At 42.4% G+C, this 16975-nt stretch overlaps 1 protein-coding gene across 11 annotated transcripts in view; it reads left to right on the top strand.

Moving 5' to 3' along the window:
• ERGIC2 (ERGIC and golgi 2) overlaps positions 1-16975 on the top strand; it is a 196480-nt gene that overhangs the window by 78153 nt on the left and 101352 nt on the right. For all 11 annotated transcript variants that reach the window (XM_085652343.1, XM_085652335.1, XM_085652344.1 and 8 more), the window contains 4 exons: positions 7601-7641; positions 8284-8385; positions 12074-12169; positions 16376-16431. In XM_085652343.1, coding sequence (XP_085508469.1) covers positions 7601-7641; positions 8284-8385; positions 12074-12169; positions 16376-16431 — 295 coding nt within the window. The remainder of the gene's footprint in view (positions 1-7600; positions 7642-8283; positions 8386-12073; positions 12170-16375; positions 16432-16975) is intronic.

Here is a 16975-nt window from a genome sequence, read left to right as displayed (position 1 = left end):
GCAGGTGCTGTGATGCGGCCAGGGCTAGCCGTGCCATTGCGCTTTTGTACCGTCCTTTTGCTGTTACGTACCACCCTCCACTTGTCCTTGTCTCCCATTATGACCCACTCTCCCATTGTCAGTGTTGCCTGCCCCGGCCTGACATAACAAAAAACAAGCATTGGCATAGCCAATAGGTCTCGCCTTTGGGACCTTATAAGTGTTTAGACATGCAAGAGTTGATGTTGTTGCACCAAAGATATTGTAATTCATAACTAAATACTTATAAGGTTCCGAAGGCGAGATCTATTGGCTATGCCAATAGTTGTTATTTATGTGTTTTGAAAACGTGCAAGCGGTGTTTATAGTCCTTGCTTACTAGACGCAAGGCTGGCAGTAACTGCGCCTCTTTTACTGCCAGCCTTGCTTATATAAGTACAAAGTGTGTATTTACATACCGTTTGCAAGTTTTCAAAACACATAAATAAAAGGCGTTGTCATTTACAATGCCAATAGCTCAAACTCTCGCAAATGCGAGACCTATTGCATTGCAAATGCTTGTTTTTATATGTGACCACCAGCTGCAAATAGAAGCCTTCAGCTCTGCTTCGTATGGAGGACCACACACCCTAATTAGAGATCTCTGTCTAGTGGGGATCTCTGTACCTACAGTGCATGTACCAAGTGCTCTGCGGGTATAGATAAATGTTTTTTTTAGCCCACTCAGGAATCATTTTTGTTTTTTCAAACTAACTGCTAAAAAGCAATGACCTGAAATGCAAGGAGTTTTCCCTCTGTGTGTCAAAGCCTTTGCATGTGTTCTCTCTATGGGTGCGTCATGGTTTGGAAGACAGGCACACAACCGGGAAAAATCAGTAAAAGTAGCCCTGTTCTTAAGCTGGTGGGCGTCTATCACTGCAACCCAGTGGTCCTTGCTAGATACTAGGCTTCTGGCAGAGGAGCTCATGTTCTACTGTTGAAAACCCCGCAGTTTCCAATTTCTAAGTGAAGGAGGAACCACAAGTGTGAAAGGGCTCGTGTATGTCAGTGCTCTCTCCCCTTTTTTTTACAACAAGAGGACACTGTTCCTATAGCAGGGTGCAAAAAGTCACCCATGCATGAGGGTGCAAAAGTCACCCATGTAATCAAAGAAAAAAAAGAAAAAGAAGAGAAAAAGAATCCTAGGTGTAGAGGACCCAATAGTAGGGAGGAAAAGACCATTCTTTGTCCTTTATTGCCCTCACACACCCCAAGGGATGTCATGCTTCATCATCGGGCGGTTGCTCCTCGTAGGGCCAGAGCTGCAATTCCCTATGGGTCCCTTGAAGGGTCACTTTCTCCGAGATCTTTTCAGGTCTGCCGGATGGTGCATGAGGGTGTGTGGAGGGAGGGTCTACTGAGGGTAAGGAAAGTGCGTGCAAAGTAATACATTTTTAAAATAAAGGGTAAACCTGCAGCGCAGTTATAAGCAATTTACCCTTTGCAGTGAAAAAGCTGCTAGATAAAACATCGCCCCAAAGGCACACTATACCCGGGTGTCAGCGGTCATAGGTCAACATGTTTCGCGCCTGCGTCTCAATAAAGGTCGTTGGCGCTTCTTCAGGACCAAAATCATCAAAAAGGTGAAGTGCACGTGAACCAATATACGTTACATTAAAATACCCTCTCTTTTTCAGTCAGGGCAGAGCAGGAACCTGTATACCCTCACTGTGGCTACAGCTGCATTGTGGGAGCTGCTCCTGACCTGTGCCTAGGAAAGAAAAGACTAAATAAACCACAAATATGGGCATCAGTACAACTTGATGCTTCATAGTGTGCCACTACTGTGTGCACATCGATTACATAAAGTCAAGAAACGAAACAAAGACACGAAACAAATTAATTGTTGGTACTCCATTAAGCCCCAGTCATATACGTTGTCATAGGCAATACAAAACGAGACCTTACTCCGCGCATAAGCTATATTAGCTAGTAGATACCATGCTTGGGGATTCTGGGTAAGGAAACGTTGGGGGATCCACGCAAGCCATACCTCTCTGTAATCCCCTGGGTGTCTAGTTTTCAGAAATGTGTGAGTTAGGTAGGTTTCCCTAGGTGGCCGCCGAGCACCGGGCCAAAAACCCAGGGTACCCCCTTTGCAAAACCAGGTCGTTTTGTGATAGGCAAATTTGATGTCGCCTCACTACATTTTAGGCCCTTGCCTGTCGCGGGTACTTGTGCCTCCCACACATGTGAGGCACCGTTTTTATCGTGAGACCCGAGGGAACGCTGGGTGGTGGGAAATTTGTGTCAGCCCGGTGATGCCACAACATTCCCACACAAAAATGTGTGAAAAAAGTGCATTTTTCAGCTAAAATTGAGGTTTGCAGGGGATTCTGGGTAAGGAAACGTTGGGGGATCCACGCAAGCCATACCTCCCTAGAATCCCCTGGGTGTCTAGTTTTCAGAAATGTGTGGGTTTGGTAGGTTTCCCAAGGTGCCGGCAGAGCTAGGGTTAAAAAACTACAGCTACGCACTTTGCCAAAAAAGGGTCATTTTTCACTGCGAAATTGAGCTGTGTCCACGTTGTGTTTTGTGCCGTTTCCTGTAACGGGCACTAGGCCGACCCACACAAGTGAGGTACCATTTTTCTCAGAAGACTTTGGGGAACGCGGGGTGGGTGGAAATTTGTGGATCCACACAGATTCCAGAACTTTCCACCACAGAAATGTGGGGAAAATATGTTTTTTGGGACAATTCTTTAGGTTTGCAATGGATTCTGGGTAACAGAACCTGGTGAGAGGCAGTCAAGTCACCACATCCTGGATTCCCCTGGGTGTCTAGTTTTCAAAAATGTATAGGTTTGCTAGGTTTCCGTAGGTGCCGGCAGAGCTATGGCTCAAAAACTACAGCTAGACACTTAGCCAAAAAAGGGTCATTTTTCACTGCAAAACTCAGGGTTGTCCACGTTGCGTTTTGCGCCGTTTCCTGTCGTGAGCACTATTCCGACCCACACAAGTGAGGTACCATTTTTCTCGGAAGACTTTGGGGAACGCGGGGTGGGTAGAAATGTGTGGATCCACGCGGATTCCAGAACTTTCCACCACAGAATGTGGGGAAAATGTGTTTTTTTTGCCAATTTTGTAGGTTTTCAAGGGATTCTGGGTAACAGAACCTGGTGGGAGGCAGTCAAGTAACCCCATCCTGGATTCCCCTGGGTGTCTAGTTTTAAAAAATGTATAGGTTTGCTAGGTTTCCCTAGGTGTCAGCAGAGCTAGGGTTCAAAAACTACAGCTAGGCACTTTGCCAAAAAAGGGTCATTTTTCACTGCGAAATTGAGGTGTGACCTCGTTACGTTTTGCGCCGTTTCCTGTCGCGGGCAGTAGGCCCACCAACACAAGTGAGGTACCATTTTTCTCTGAAGACTTTGGGGGATGCGGGGTGGGTGGAAAGTTGTGGCTCCACGCAGATTCCAGAACTTTACACCACAGAAATGTGGGGAAAATGTGGTATTTTTGACAATTTTGTAGGTTTGCAAGGGATTCTGGGTAACAGAACTAGGGGTGGGCGGAATTTGCAAAATTCACTTTCGCAAATTATCGCAAAAATGTTATCTCCGCAAACACGCGGAAATATCGCGAAGATGCGGAAGTTTTTTTCCCGCCCGTTCACGGTATTTTCTGCGTGGTCGCGGCCCGCCAACTTACCCATGCGGTTGCTCGCGGGCGCGGCCATCTTGTTTTCACTTGTCTCGAGGTGCATGATCGCGAGAAGAAATACGTGATCGCGCGACGAATGACGTTACTGCGGGCGCGAACTGTCGCGAGACAGCGCAAATGGCTACCAACAATCCAAAATCTCATGGAGAACGCGACCGGATCGGGAAAACTTCTCGACGAACGCGGGGATTCAGGTAAGGTGATCGCGCGCATGTGAGAATATATTATTTTACAGCGTGAGCAAGCAAAAAAATTCCGGTAAAATGCGGATTGCGGATATTTTGACATTTTCGCGCTCTCCGCGGAATGCGAAAATGTCAAATTATCGCAATTTCCGCGAGCGGTATGAAATTTTAGCCCAGGCCTAAACAGAACCTGGTGAGAGGCAGTCAAGTCAACCCATCCTGGATTCCACTGGTTGTCTAGTTTTCAAAAATGTATAGGTTTGCTAGGTTTCCCTAGGTGCCGGCAGAGCTATGGTTCAAAGACTACAGCTAGGGACTTTGCCAAAAAAGGATAATTTTTCACTGCGAAATTTGAGGTGTGACCACGTTGCGTTTTGCGCAGTTTCCTGTCACGGGCACTAGGCCGACACACACAAGTGAGGTACCATTTTTATCGGGAGACTTGGGGTAATTCAGATTTGTAAAACAACTGTTATTACCTATTGACTTTCGATGCATTTCTGCCTTCCAAATGAAAGACATTGTGTAAAAAATAAGTCATTTTGAAAAATGACTGCTAATTCTCATGCTGGTATGAGTATTCCCAATTTCGAAAATGTGCAAATATCTACTGTTTCTAAACTCTATAATTTGTTCCCATTTCAGAAATACATTGGTGTCTTTCATACCGATTTTTCCATGTATACATTTTCCCACAATAATTGATATATACCCGGTACATAATAAAAAGCCATTGCAAATTGCTGCTCAGTTTTTGACTCTGGGTTCGTCGGGTTCTTGGTGAACCTACAAGTCCTATATATCCCCACAACCGGAAAGGTCCAGCGGATGTAACAGTATATTGCTTTCAAAGAGCTGTCATAATTAGAAGAAGTTACAAGTGAAAACGTTGACACAAAAGGCTGTGTTTTTTTCAACTAATTTTCAAATTGTCCTATATTTAACTGTTAGTTTCTATAAAGAAACGTTGATGGATCTACACAAATGACCCCTTGCTGAATTCAGAATCTTGTCTACTTTTCTAAAATGTATAGCTTTCCAGGATCCATTATTGCTTTCATAACCATTTCTCCCATTAACTGGAAGGAGGTTGAAAGCACAAAAAATAACAAAAATAGGCTATGTCCCAGAAAAATGCCAAAACTGTGTAAAAAATGTTGGTTTTCTGACAAAAGTCTGTCATTCCCTAAAAGCTGGGAAAATGGTGATTTCAGCCCCACAAACCCTTTTTTGATACCATTTGCAGGGAAAAACCCAGACGCTTTCTTTGCAGCCCTTTTTTCCAATTTTTCCCAAAAAAAACTACATTTTGCTGTATTTTGGCTAATTTCTGGGAACCCTCCAGGGGAATCCACAAACCCTGGGTACCTTTACAATCTTCATGATGTTGGAAGAAAAGGACGCAAATTTGGCGTGGATACCTTATGTGGTCAAAAAGTTACAGGGGCCTAAGCGCGCACTACCCCAAATAGCCAAAAAAAAGGCTTAGCACAGGGGGGAAAAGGCCTAGCATCGAAGGGGTTAATGTTGTTGCTTTATAAGGGAACTACGCCTTTATTTGTACCTCAGGACCTAGATAGCTGATAATCAGAGAGAGAATCCTGCCAAGTGAATTTGAGTGAGATGGTGCATCTTAAACTTCACCTGATTGTCACCTCCTCCCCACACCCCCTTCATTTTCACATCCCTTCGAAAGCTTTGGTACAAGGGAAAGCAAGATCCAAGGTATCCATGCTTTCCAAGACCAACAGCACAATATGTTTTCTTGTTTTCTTCGGAATCCGCTGCTTCCAAATGAACTTCCTTTGACTTAACTTCTAAGCAATCTGAGGATTTTCTGGGGTGGCTGAATGCTATTCACTTGGTTGGTCTTCTGTCAGCCGTCCTATGGGCTAGTTGATTAAAATGAGCTGTCCTTCTCAGATATGGCAAACGTATTCAGAGTGGTTGTGAGTCCAGGTCACCACCAGAGGTATCAAGGGCCAAGCAGGCTATGAGAAAGAAAGCATCAAAATAGGCTCACTTCATAGCCCTGTTGTATTATAAACCTACTGATGTTAGATTTTCTTACTGCCCTTTATGTGTACAAATTGGGCTACTGTTCTCTCCCCTACATTTCTGAGATAAATGGTGGTGATGTCCCTACATGTAGTCTTCCACTGAAGACTGTTTGTTCTCTAGGAGGTCCTTGATGTAATCCATACTTCCTCTCTGGGCTGGGGAAACCTAATTCAAGTCAGTACAGGGGCCAAGAGTGTAGTATATCAATTTGAAGCTGTGTATGTCCAGGTATCATAAGCATCATCGTGGATTTCTACTTCATCCTCAAGATAAATTTCCTGATTGTGAGTTTCATGCATAAATCAGCCCTTTTGTAAAATAGATGGGATGCTCCAGCCTGTGTAGGAAGTAGCACTTGAATCCCTTTACTGTGGAGACATGCCAGACTAGTGCTGGTCGTGTCTAACTTCTACACATTATGCGCAGAGGTCTCGTTTCCCTCAAGGCACGACTTACAGGTGACCTAGCTAATGTTGGTAGTGAGCTTGAAAAGATGCAAAAAGAGTTCATTTTAGCATGTGCTTGTTGCAGCTTTGGTTTTCTACATTTTTAGGTAATAAGAGAGGGCGCATGGGTAGGGGAGAGTACTGCAAAGCTGAGCACAAATGCAGGATTGAGGAGAGGTCTGACAGCAGAAGTGAAAGTAGGCACAGCCAGGTGAGTAGGGTGGTGAAAGGTAGGTGGGCAGCGACTGGAGACAGGCAACGGGTAGGATTGATGTACCGTGAGAGATAGATGAGAGAAATTGAAATTATAGGGAAAAGAAAGAGATATGGATGGTTTGATAGGAAAGGTGAGCATTGAAAGGAGAAGCTAGGTACCGTAGTACACTAGCTGTAGAAGTGGACATTTACTAGAGACGTGGGGATCGATGGAAGATGGAGGTCACAGTGGAAGAGGTGGGCAGTATCAGAGAAGTTGGACACTGATAGGAGAGGTGTACATTTACAGGAGAAGTAGGTGCTGCTTAGTTAGTGGGGCAGTGACAGGAGAGGTGGGCAGTGAGATGTGAGGTATTAACTGAGAAGAGAAGTAAATACTGACTGGGTGAAGGGTCAGGAGAGAGGTTGACCTGAGAGAGGGATAGTTTTAAGAGAAGTACTCAGTGACAGAAAAGGTGGATACTGACCAACGAGAAGGTAACTTTGACGGGAGAGAGGGCAGTGTGATATACCTGTACGGTGACATAGGCAGTGACGAGGGAAGTGTGTTATGATTAATGATGAGGTGGGGATCAGAGAGGGGGCAATGTCTGCTAAGACTAGCTGGGATTATTGAGAAGAGAGGAGGAGGAGGGCTTAGTCCTATATCCGTGTTCACTCAGAAAATTCTCTCTTGGGCTTGTGTTTAGGTTTGGAGACCACTGATGTACATCATCAGAGATGTTAGACAGCACCGCTAAAAACCATTGGCAAAGCTAGCATGTCCCAAAGTTGGTTTGGTAATTTAGAGACACTAAAATTTGATTGTGTAAGTCTGACAGCGACACGTAACGTTTGTCCCCCTCATACTCTGCCCAATACCCCATTCTGAATTGGGACTACATTTGAAGATGTTAGTTGGGTCCCCAGTGTTGTGGTCTTTATTGATTATATTTCTTTTGGCAGAAATAAAAGAATGTCTGCTTAAATGATTTTGCAGCGTCACCATATTTTGCCATTTTCTTTCCTTATGCAGGTAATATTTGATCTTTCGCCCCAGCAGAGACAGTGGCAGAGGTATGCAGCATGTTTAAGTAATGTGTTTAACAGCTGAAGCTAAATAACCTGTTTTAGATTTTGTACTTACTTATGCAAAAGAGATTCTTGGAGACTCTTTTTGTTCTTGTCGCAACCCACGTGTATGAACTCTAAGGTTTGGTTCAGTAGCTATACGCAACCGTGAATGTTTACAGTAGGCATGAATGAAATTATATGTAGCGTAACAGTAAATAAAGGACAGCATGAAAAGTAAATGCTTGAATAGTCTCAGCAACTGTTAATTACTCTGGGCTGCGCTTCATTTTGTTGTGTTTTTTAAAATATTTTTTTTTTTTGATTTTTGTAGTCCGGGACCGACATAGAAATAGGGCATCTTTTTTATTTTCCATATCATTGGAATTTTTTTTTATATTTTTGCTCACCTGATATCTTCTATTCAGGAGTCTGTTTGGTCTTATTTATTGGAAAATTACATAGGTATTTAAAGTTTTTCTTGTTTATCTGGCAGTTTATTACTTAGTTTTTAGCTTTATCGTTCTGGCCTGCTTTTTTATATGTGGTAGGCGTTCGGCTTTTTGTGGTGGGATAGCTGTTACATATGCACCTAAACAGAGCACCTGTAAAGCCGTTGTGTTGCTTTATTTGTATCATTGTCTTCAGGATGCTGCAAGTCATTCAGAATCGCCTGCAGGAGGAGCACTCTCTTCAAGATGTAGTTTTCAAAAGTGCTATTAAAGGTGCTTCAACAGCTCTGCCGCCAAGGTGAGAATGGAAAACGATTGTATTTTGCAGACCTGGCTCTTCATATAAGCACCTTGGCACCACATACCTACACAACCTGGCCAAGCGCCTGGATACCCCCTCTGATGATAGTGTGCTATACAAATCAACATAACATGGCATGCTTTGTTGCAAGGCTGTTGCGCTTTCTATCTTGAGAAGTTGAAATTTGTGTTTGAGTTTTGCTAATTGAATTGCGGTACTGAAACCACTTGGCTTTTGCTTGAAGTAAAATTTATAATAAATGTTCTTATTCATGAAAGTCCATAAACCACTTATGGCCATGTTATGTACTCTTCTTTTTCCCAGCTGAGAATGGAGCATAATATCATTTAAAATACTCTGTTTCGAAAAATACTTTTATTATTTGTTCTCTTCTGTAATCTACAATAGGTAGAACAGTAGCATTTCCGTAGCAGAGAACTGTAAAGTTAATTTCAGTATTCTTAAAAGTGTGTAGTTCAAGTGGAGGTTAGAACACTTAGCATACCCCTCATAAGTAAGATTTGTTAATACTGCTTTGTAGTTTGATGTTGATAGTCCCAGTATATTGCTCTTGGGCAGCTCTGTCGGAGCAGAGTAAGGATGTTAGAGTAAAGGCGGAAACTAGAGTTGAGCATAGCCAAAAATAAACAAGCATTGGCAAAGCCAATTTGTTTCACCTATGTGACATCTATTAGCTTTGTCAATGTTTTTTTAAACATGTTGCACTGCAGCACGAACTGCTGTGCAACATGGCCTAAAGTGGGGAAGCACACAAACTGGAAAATTCACACACAAAGACTAGCAAGAACTCCACACGCACACACTTGAAGAACATGCACACAAGCTCAGAAACATTGTACTAAGGATAGCACTGGTTTTACAAGTTTAATCAAATCTAAAGGGTATCAATATTGGCAGGAGGTGGGAAAACGAGTTTTATATATGTGCAACAGGCAGACACACGTGCTACTGATAGATGCAGAAAATATACTGCAAAGCAGAGGGAGCAACTATAAGCACGCCATGTCCGATTAGAGGTGAGAGGGGGAGACAACGCTAAACTTGTGCAGATGCTGAGAGTGCATGGAAGGACTGATGCATGAGTGATTGGATGTATGGATATATGATATGAGTTGATGGCTCAATCAGGTTTGGGTGGATAAATGAATGTATGAATTCATTTTGTTGGCTGCATAGCTGCATGGATAATATTGTGGATGGATGAGTTCTTGATTTTTTTTTTTTTTTTAAAGATGAATTTGTGGATGAATGGATGGATTTGAAAGCTCTATGCTTATTTTATTCTATTCAATGAAGCATTTGTAGATCGCATAGCTACCAGAAGGCATCCCAGCCCTAAAATGAAGCACATAATCAATAGGGGAATCAGAAGGGCCAATCCCAGAAAAGTCAAGTCTTTAATTCTTTTCGGAAAGGAAGTTCCTTTTTAATTGAAAGAAGCAAGTGTGAGGCTGTTCCACAATTTGGCTGCATTATATGCAAAAGAGTGTCCTCCACATTTAGCCCTTTTAATGATGGGCACCTTAACCAGATGACATTAGAGGAACGCTGGGATCTTCCGGGGGTATACGAAGACTGCAATGAACGAGTGATTGGAGGCCCTTTCTCAAGAATGGCCCTATGAGCAATAAAGAGTGATTTAAATTCAATTTTCTTTACATTGTGGACCCAATGAAGAAGGAAGAGATACTGCCGGGCAGATTGGTGTTTGGGAACGTTGTGCAGTGTCCGAGCAGCGGAATTCTGCACAACCTGAAGTCTCTTTATTATGGCCTTCGGTGCTTCCATATAGAGAGAAAGTATAAGCACCTGGATTCCCAACTTCTTAGAGGTAGTGGAAAGGAGAGGGAGAATATTCCATAGTATGCCGAAACGGATGGCAGCAGCTTTGCTACCTAAAAATCTAATTTAAAAACTTCATCCAGCCACATTCCCAAGCTCTTTATGACGGGTTCAGAGACAGGAGGCTGAATGCATGAAGGAAGATGGGCAGACTATATATAGGTAGCTATACAGGCATAGATGTAGGTAAATTACCCACACTATGTGTGTTGGTAACATTCCCCTCCTCTAGCCTAGATGTCTAATATGCATAATATTAGAAAGATGCAAATAGTAATGTTTGATAATTGCAGTGCTCCAGAAAGGCACTTTGGGCAATTTAAGTTGCTAAATAAACATGCGTTCCCACAGAAATAGGTGAGTGTTTGCCTAGAGATGTGCAGGATCAGTAATGGCCGTCTCAGACACGGAGATGTCCCCTAACTTGATCATGACACAGCAGAGGTGATTTCACCTCCAGAGGCGACATTTCTGAACCCGCACACACAACTGCTGTTTTCTTTTCTGCTCCCAGTCCTCTGCAGATTAAGTTCCCTTGCATATAGGGCACATTTTCTTTGCCAAGTTTGCAGGAACTGTGAAGATGGAGACAGATCTACGAGGGGGGTGAAAAATCCCCCAAACTGAATGAAACCCAGTAAGAGGGCCATGGCAGGACTTAGCTGCAGCTGGATGGCGTGGAGCTCCATTGAGCTCCAGTGAAGCCTATAGACAGAGGACTGCTTAGTCCATTTCTGGAGTGCCTGAATGTGACGAGCAATTGTCTGCTTTTACGGTCGCAAACGCACAAATGAGGTGGGAAGAGGTGTGTAATGGAACAGAGAACCTGACCCCAAGCGCAGGGTTGGCTGACGAGGTGTGACAGAAGCGGAAATTGACAACCGAATGCAAGACGCCAGGGCTTTTCGTAGTGTATATATTTCGGAGAGATTTCCATTCATTAAAGTATGTCTAAAATAAATAGTGTGACTGCCATTTGCAAACAGTACAGCCACTCTTGCCAACTACATGAATGGGAGGAGTGGTGACAGGGGTGGGGGGGCATAATGTTAACAGACGGCACACGGCAAACCAAGTTCTGTGCAAGCGAAACCTAAAAAAAAAGTTCTACAAAAGAAGGTGTAGATAAGTACGTTGGCCATGCCCCCCCCCATACCCCCTAAAAAAATTATGCTACAACCAGTAGAAACTGAAGAAAAATAATTGACCAATACAGACAACTGAAAAGGAAGGGCGGGATGTAAGTCCCTCTTAAGAATTATATTAAATACAATAGAATTCACAAGCACAGCTCACGCACCGTGCAGACGAAACCTAAAAAAGCATCCTTCCTAATTATCATCACTACTTCTTTTCCCCTCTGTTCATTACGGGAGTGAAGGGGAAATATACTTGCGCCTCTTCATAGTACCTCCCTTTTTTTGAGTTGGATGACTTTTCTTTGCACATTTGCTTTTAAAATCAGTTAATGTTAGGTGATGCTACAAGGGTTGCTTTCAAACTATCCTCATTTTTAAAACAACTTTTATTTTTTTTTAAACGTAGCTCATTTTTTTAGACCTTCCTATAATGTCATTTCTTGTATAATGGAACCATCTCGGTCGGACATGGAGGTTATCAACTGATTGAACAGATTATCATAACTTCCAATATTTCACATTTTACTCAAGTTAACAACATAAATAGTTTTGAGATGATAAAATTCTTGAATATAAGCATTTTTAAATGCTATGGTATGCGCGTACTAATATGCAAACTACATAGTTTGAGCACGGGTAACATACTGGTTCTATTTAACAGATGTGCTATGTTTTTCACATAGGGAAGACTCTTTGTTGCAACCTCCAGACGCATGCAGAATACACGGGCATCTGTATGTCAACAAAGTAGCAGGGAACTTTCACATTACAGTTGGCAAGTATGTTTTCTACTTAAGCATAACAATATTTTAATTCATGCAAAGTACTTTCATGTGTCCCTGGTTTTCGAACATAAACTCTTTTGCTAACGAAAATTAATTCTCTGTCAAAGAGCAGCATGTATCCCAATACATTTCTTTTTATTCCCTATAAAATTGTTTTCGTGTGAGGGGGGAAAACTTGAAACCAAACCAGTTACGCAAGCAATCATTTAGTCTTGCTCCTTTTGTTGGCTAATGGTGCAGTGTAATTTAGCCGGAGAGGTTCCCACACCCATTCCAAGCTCACTCACAAATAAAAATTTCTTTCTGTCCTTAGTGGAATGAAATGTGAATTAACTTGAATGTGTACAATGATTCCTTCTTCAAAATGGTTTTTTTTGTTCTTCCCACACACTAGAAAAATCCACTTAGACTAAGTTGTAGATTACGTGAGATGTGTCTTGTACAAAGGCCACCATCCAGATGTGTTGATATAGTACTTACTGATTATCTTAAGATGAAAGGAAATGCATTAATGAGGTGGGTTATCCTTATCTGACGTTGTGAGCCTCCCAGGAAACTGGGTTTCCACGGGCCGAATCACTGAGCACATTTTCCTTGTCTGCGCCGGGTTCACCTTCTGATAGGTGCGCCTGGCGCAGTCAAGGAAAATGTGATGTATTAGGATGAATGTGTTGCCCCTAGGGCAGCCGTGAACACGCGCTGCCCTGGGGACAGCGCATTCATGTGGAAAACAGCGGCTGCTTTGAAGACGCTCCGTGTTTCACCGTGCAGGCAGGAACCGCCTTTGCACTTTGTAGGGAGATTAGAGATCCCCTTGCAGACGAATGCAGTGAGTGCACCCACCTGAAAAGGGATGTCTGGGGGGGATCCATGGGACTCCCTCCCCCCCCCACCACCCTCCAGATGGCTGCTGTCAGAGGGTGCACTGACAGGGCACCTCCTGATAGCATCTTTGCCTCTTCGCCCACGTCTATAATACGGCACTGGAGCAGAGGCAAAGGGATTTCCTTATTTGCACGGAGCCATGCATCCATGCAAATGAGGGAATGCCGTCTGATTATAGTGCTGGCACTTTATGTGCTCCAGTGCTATTGGTATTACAGAAGGGTGCACACAATCGTCTGTGCCCCCTTCTGTAATACCAAAGTGCCTCCCCGTTGCGCTCGGGGTTTTTCCAGAATACTGCCCTGGTTTTTTAAAAACCTGAATATCATTCAAGAGAGTAAATGCTGCAATATGATTCTCTGAGGCAAAACCTTTGCCATTAGTGCATCAATATTTTTTCCTCTTAATAATTGTTATTTGTATTAAATAGCCTTTCTTACAATCCTAAAACATATGACGGTGCCTCATAGAAAGAGTGTCTCATCACAAACTTCACTTCATGCAAGAAAATCTGCAACTGTTTGATCATCTACTCTACAGGATTGAAACAGGATCCTAGTGCATGGGCTTCTCAAACAGATATGCCTTCGGAAGTTTACAAAAACTAACCATATCCATCCAACCCATCGAGTCTTTGTGAAATTGCGGTACAATGGACCATTGGAAGGCAAAGTTCTATTTACATTGTAACAGACAAAAGGCCTTACATGATTAACTAGAGGAGGCTCCATAGTGAGCTTTGTGACAAAGACAGAGACTCCTATTTGAAAAATGAATGTTTTACGAATAGATGCCAGATATGTTGAGATAGAAGCTCTTCTGTTCATGCCAAGCATCAGACAGCTGTGGCAGTATGTATGCTCTACGGTCTTTTAATAAACAACCCAACACCATAGGATAAAGAGTTATGGTAGTCTAGATTCAATAGAATAAGAGATTGAAAAACCCTGTTTGTAAGGATACATGGGAATAGTTGACTCATTTTCTTGATGACAAAAAGCATATAGAAGCAGGTGACGGATAACTTGTCTGTTGTGCAGACAAATTGCCTAATTCATAGTACACTGATTAGCCATTGATGCATCAGTAAAAGTGCTAAGTTACTCTGTAATTTTAGATTGAAAAAATCAGGAAGGATCTGACCAGGGAGATTGAAAAAGGGTCACTGTAGAATCACCGGCTGACGGATGAGATACCTTCCTTGTAGAAATGTTTGTAGTCATGTCTATGAGATCATTCGCTCCTGGTGGAGTGCAGTTTTTCTGTGAAAACGTTTAACTCTGCTTGGACCTCATTCAATGACCCTTTGGCATTTGGGTTTATTCATGACTTCTCGTGACGGTGTTTGTTGTAAATGCAGACTGCCTTCACGGGCACCCGAAGTGAAAATGGGTTATTGAGGCCAGGATTTTGGGGTGTTAGGGCATCCTTCAAATCCGCACCAGTGACCAAAAGATTATAGTTGCATTATGCCATTTTCACATCCTGTTTTACCTTGTATGACAGTATTTTGTGCTGCTACAAAATGTATAGCCTATCTTTTACTACTAAGCTGATGTGTAGTTGTGGTAAGTTAAACGTAATCTTTGCATACTGTTTAATTAAATCTCGCCCTCACCTCTTCTGTTAAAAGTCGCCGTGGCTAATGATCAGCGAGAGATCTTGAAACAAGGCAAGTAACCTTGGCCTTTGGTTAACTTACCTTCACTGGACTGTTGATTTCATTCAGCTGTGATGGCCTCCGTATATAGATTTTAGTGCCCCTACAATACTTAGGGAAATAGTTAAAAGAAGGCTGTTGATACGGGAGTGAGTTCTGATATATTATACATGAGTATTGTGGGCCCATCAGATGGCAACTACGAGGAGTGGAGCAATCACAATCTTGTTCATTAAACCTGATAAAGAAATAACGGAATCACTGCAAGACTGGTTGCAATACAGCTGCCAGTGAGAACAAATAATAAGGGAAAAGCTTGTGCTTATTTAATAAACACTCCTAGCCCCAAAAATAATTTTAGTCTGAATATCCGTCCATCGGCTGTTTGAAATAGTTTTGTTTCTAAAGTGTAAAGCATTATTTGAGTGTTCAGCCTGAAATTCACGAAACTGGAGAGGGTGGAGGGGGGGTGGTCAGGGAAGCAGCAGAAGGGGAAGCAAAGGCTTTGCATTCAGCTCTCATCCCCTTAGACTCTTCTGTTATATTCAAAAGTGGGTCTATTGAAGCGATGGGCTTGTAATTATGATCCCTCCTTGCTCTTCTGAACCCTTACCACACCCATCCACCTTTTCTCATTGGAGGACCTGAGTCTATGCAGACTCCCCTCTATTCTCTATTCAGTGCACGGTCTTCCTCCCTTCCAATAAGCTTACACCCTGGCCAGTTGCTAGTAATTGTACATGTTCCTCAGTTCTTTGTAATCGCATTGCTGGGGGCCTGTTGCCATACACCCGTGTTTAATTCTATTGGCACATCGTTCCCATTATCTCATTTCATTGGTGTTATTCAGGAAGTACATGCTTGACATAATCCAGTAGGCAGACTTAAGCCTATTCTATGTGTTTTGTCTTTCTTTGTCTTGTTTTACCTTGTAGGTCCCACTTAGTTCCTGTTCACCAATACATTGCTTGATCCCACATTACATTCTCCTGATCTGACCTGTCATGCCTTGGTTCTGTGACTCAGATGTTGATATTGGCTTGTCCCTTATTCTCCTACCACTGCCAAAAACCTCCGCATCAACAGTTGAATCTCGGCAGGGGACAGGCTTGGGGCAGTGCTCCACACTCTAAGCCCCTCATCTGTCCAGTACCACCTGCAGATTGATTGGAGCGTGTAATTTAGCACTGGGCTTCTTCTGAAGACCCTCTAGGTGCCTGATCTTAGGTGTGAAAACACAAGTTCCTGTAAATTGACCAGAAAGAAAACCGGTCAGATGCAGTGTACCTATCTTTTTCAGGTATATACATAACAGCGTTGGGGCATTAAAAACAAATAATATATTTGAAATTAAATAGAAAAAGAACTGCCATTTATGAATCCAACTTTCCTAACATTGCAAATGATTGTTGTATATGATTAAGTTCACATTTATGTAATCATTGCTTTACACATCATCCTTACAATACAAGTGATATTCTCCCTTATTATGCAAAATTGGAGTATTACAACATTTTCTTACTGTTGTAGGTGGACATTGGTTGTAAGCTAAAAGCCTTAAACTTGGCATATGTTTCAGGGACTGACTTTGTCTTTATGTTTAATGTATTGTTTATCTTTTTACGGCACATGTCTCATCTAATCTTCCTTTTTAGGGCAATTCCGCATCCACGAGGCCATGCACACCTGGCAGCACTCGTCAGTCACGAGAGTAAGCTTTGATTTTCATTTTATTGCCTTTTTGTGTGTTTGCAATGTCAAATATAACTAATCACATTTAAAGTGTCACTAAACAAATATTACGTTTAGAAAGATGTTTAATTTTCTTCACGGCATAGGGCTGCTCAGCTTCGGAGCCAGAGCAAATGGCTAAAAACACTTTAGGAGGATTCAAATTTTTAGTTGGTTACAAATCAGGATGTTTAATTAAATGAAAGGAGGAGAGATCCTAGGTAGATCAATAGGGAGATCTTTCCTGAGGGAGGAAGTCAACCCCAAGAAACCTCAACCATTTACGTTCAGGATTACTGCATGCTGAGATCGTAGAGCCCAGGTAAAGACATGCCTCTTAAGATGTTACTTGAGAAAGTAGGAACCTCCACCATAAAGAAGGCAATGTAAAAGGTGCCCAACCTTGAAAAGAAAACCAGCTTGAATGTAGAGTCAGCGAATAATGAAACTTAATATTATGAAGATAGATATTATCTTGAGAGGTTCTAGAAGAAATACACTACCCTCTTCTTTTAGGGACATTA

This window comes from Triturus cristatus, chromosome 4_1 (assembly GCF_964204655.1).
Source record: "Triturus cristatus chromosome 4_1, aTriCri1.1, whole genome shotgun sequence".
Taxonomy (NCBI): Eukaryota; Metazoa; Chordata; class Amphibia; order Caudata; family Salamandridae; genus Triturus; species Triturus cristatus.
Note: the sequence above shows the minus strand (reverse complement) of the source record. Positions and strands in the feature narration are given on the sequence as shown.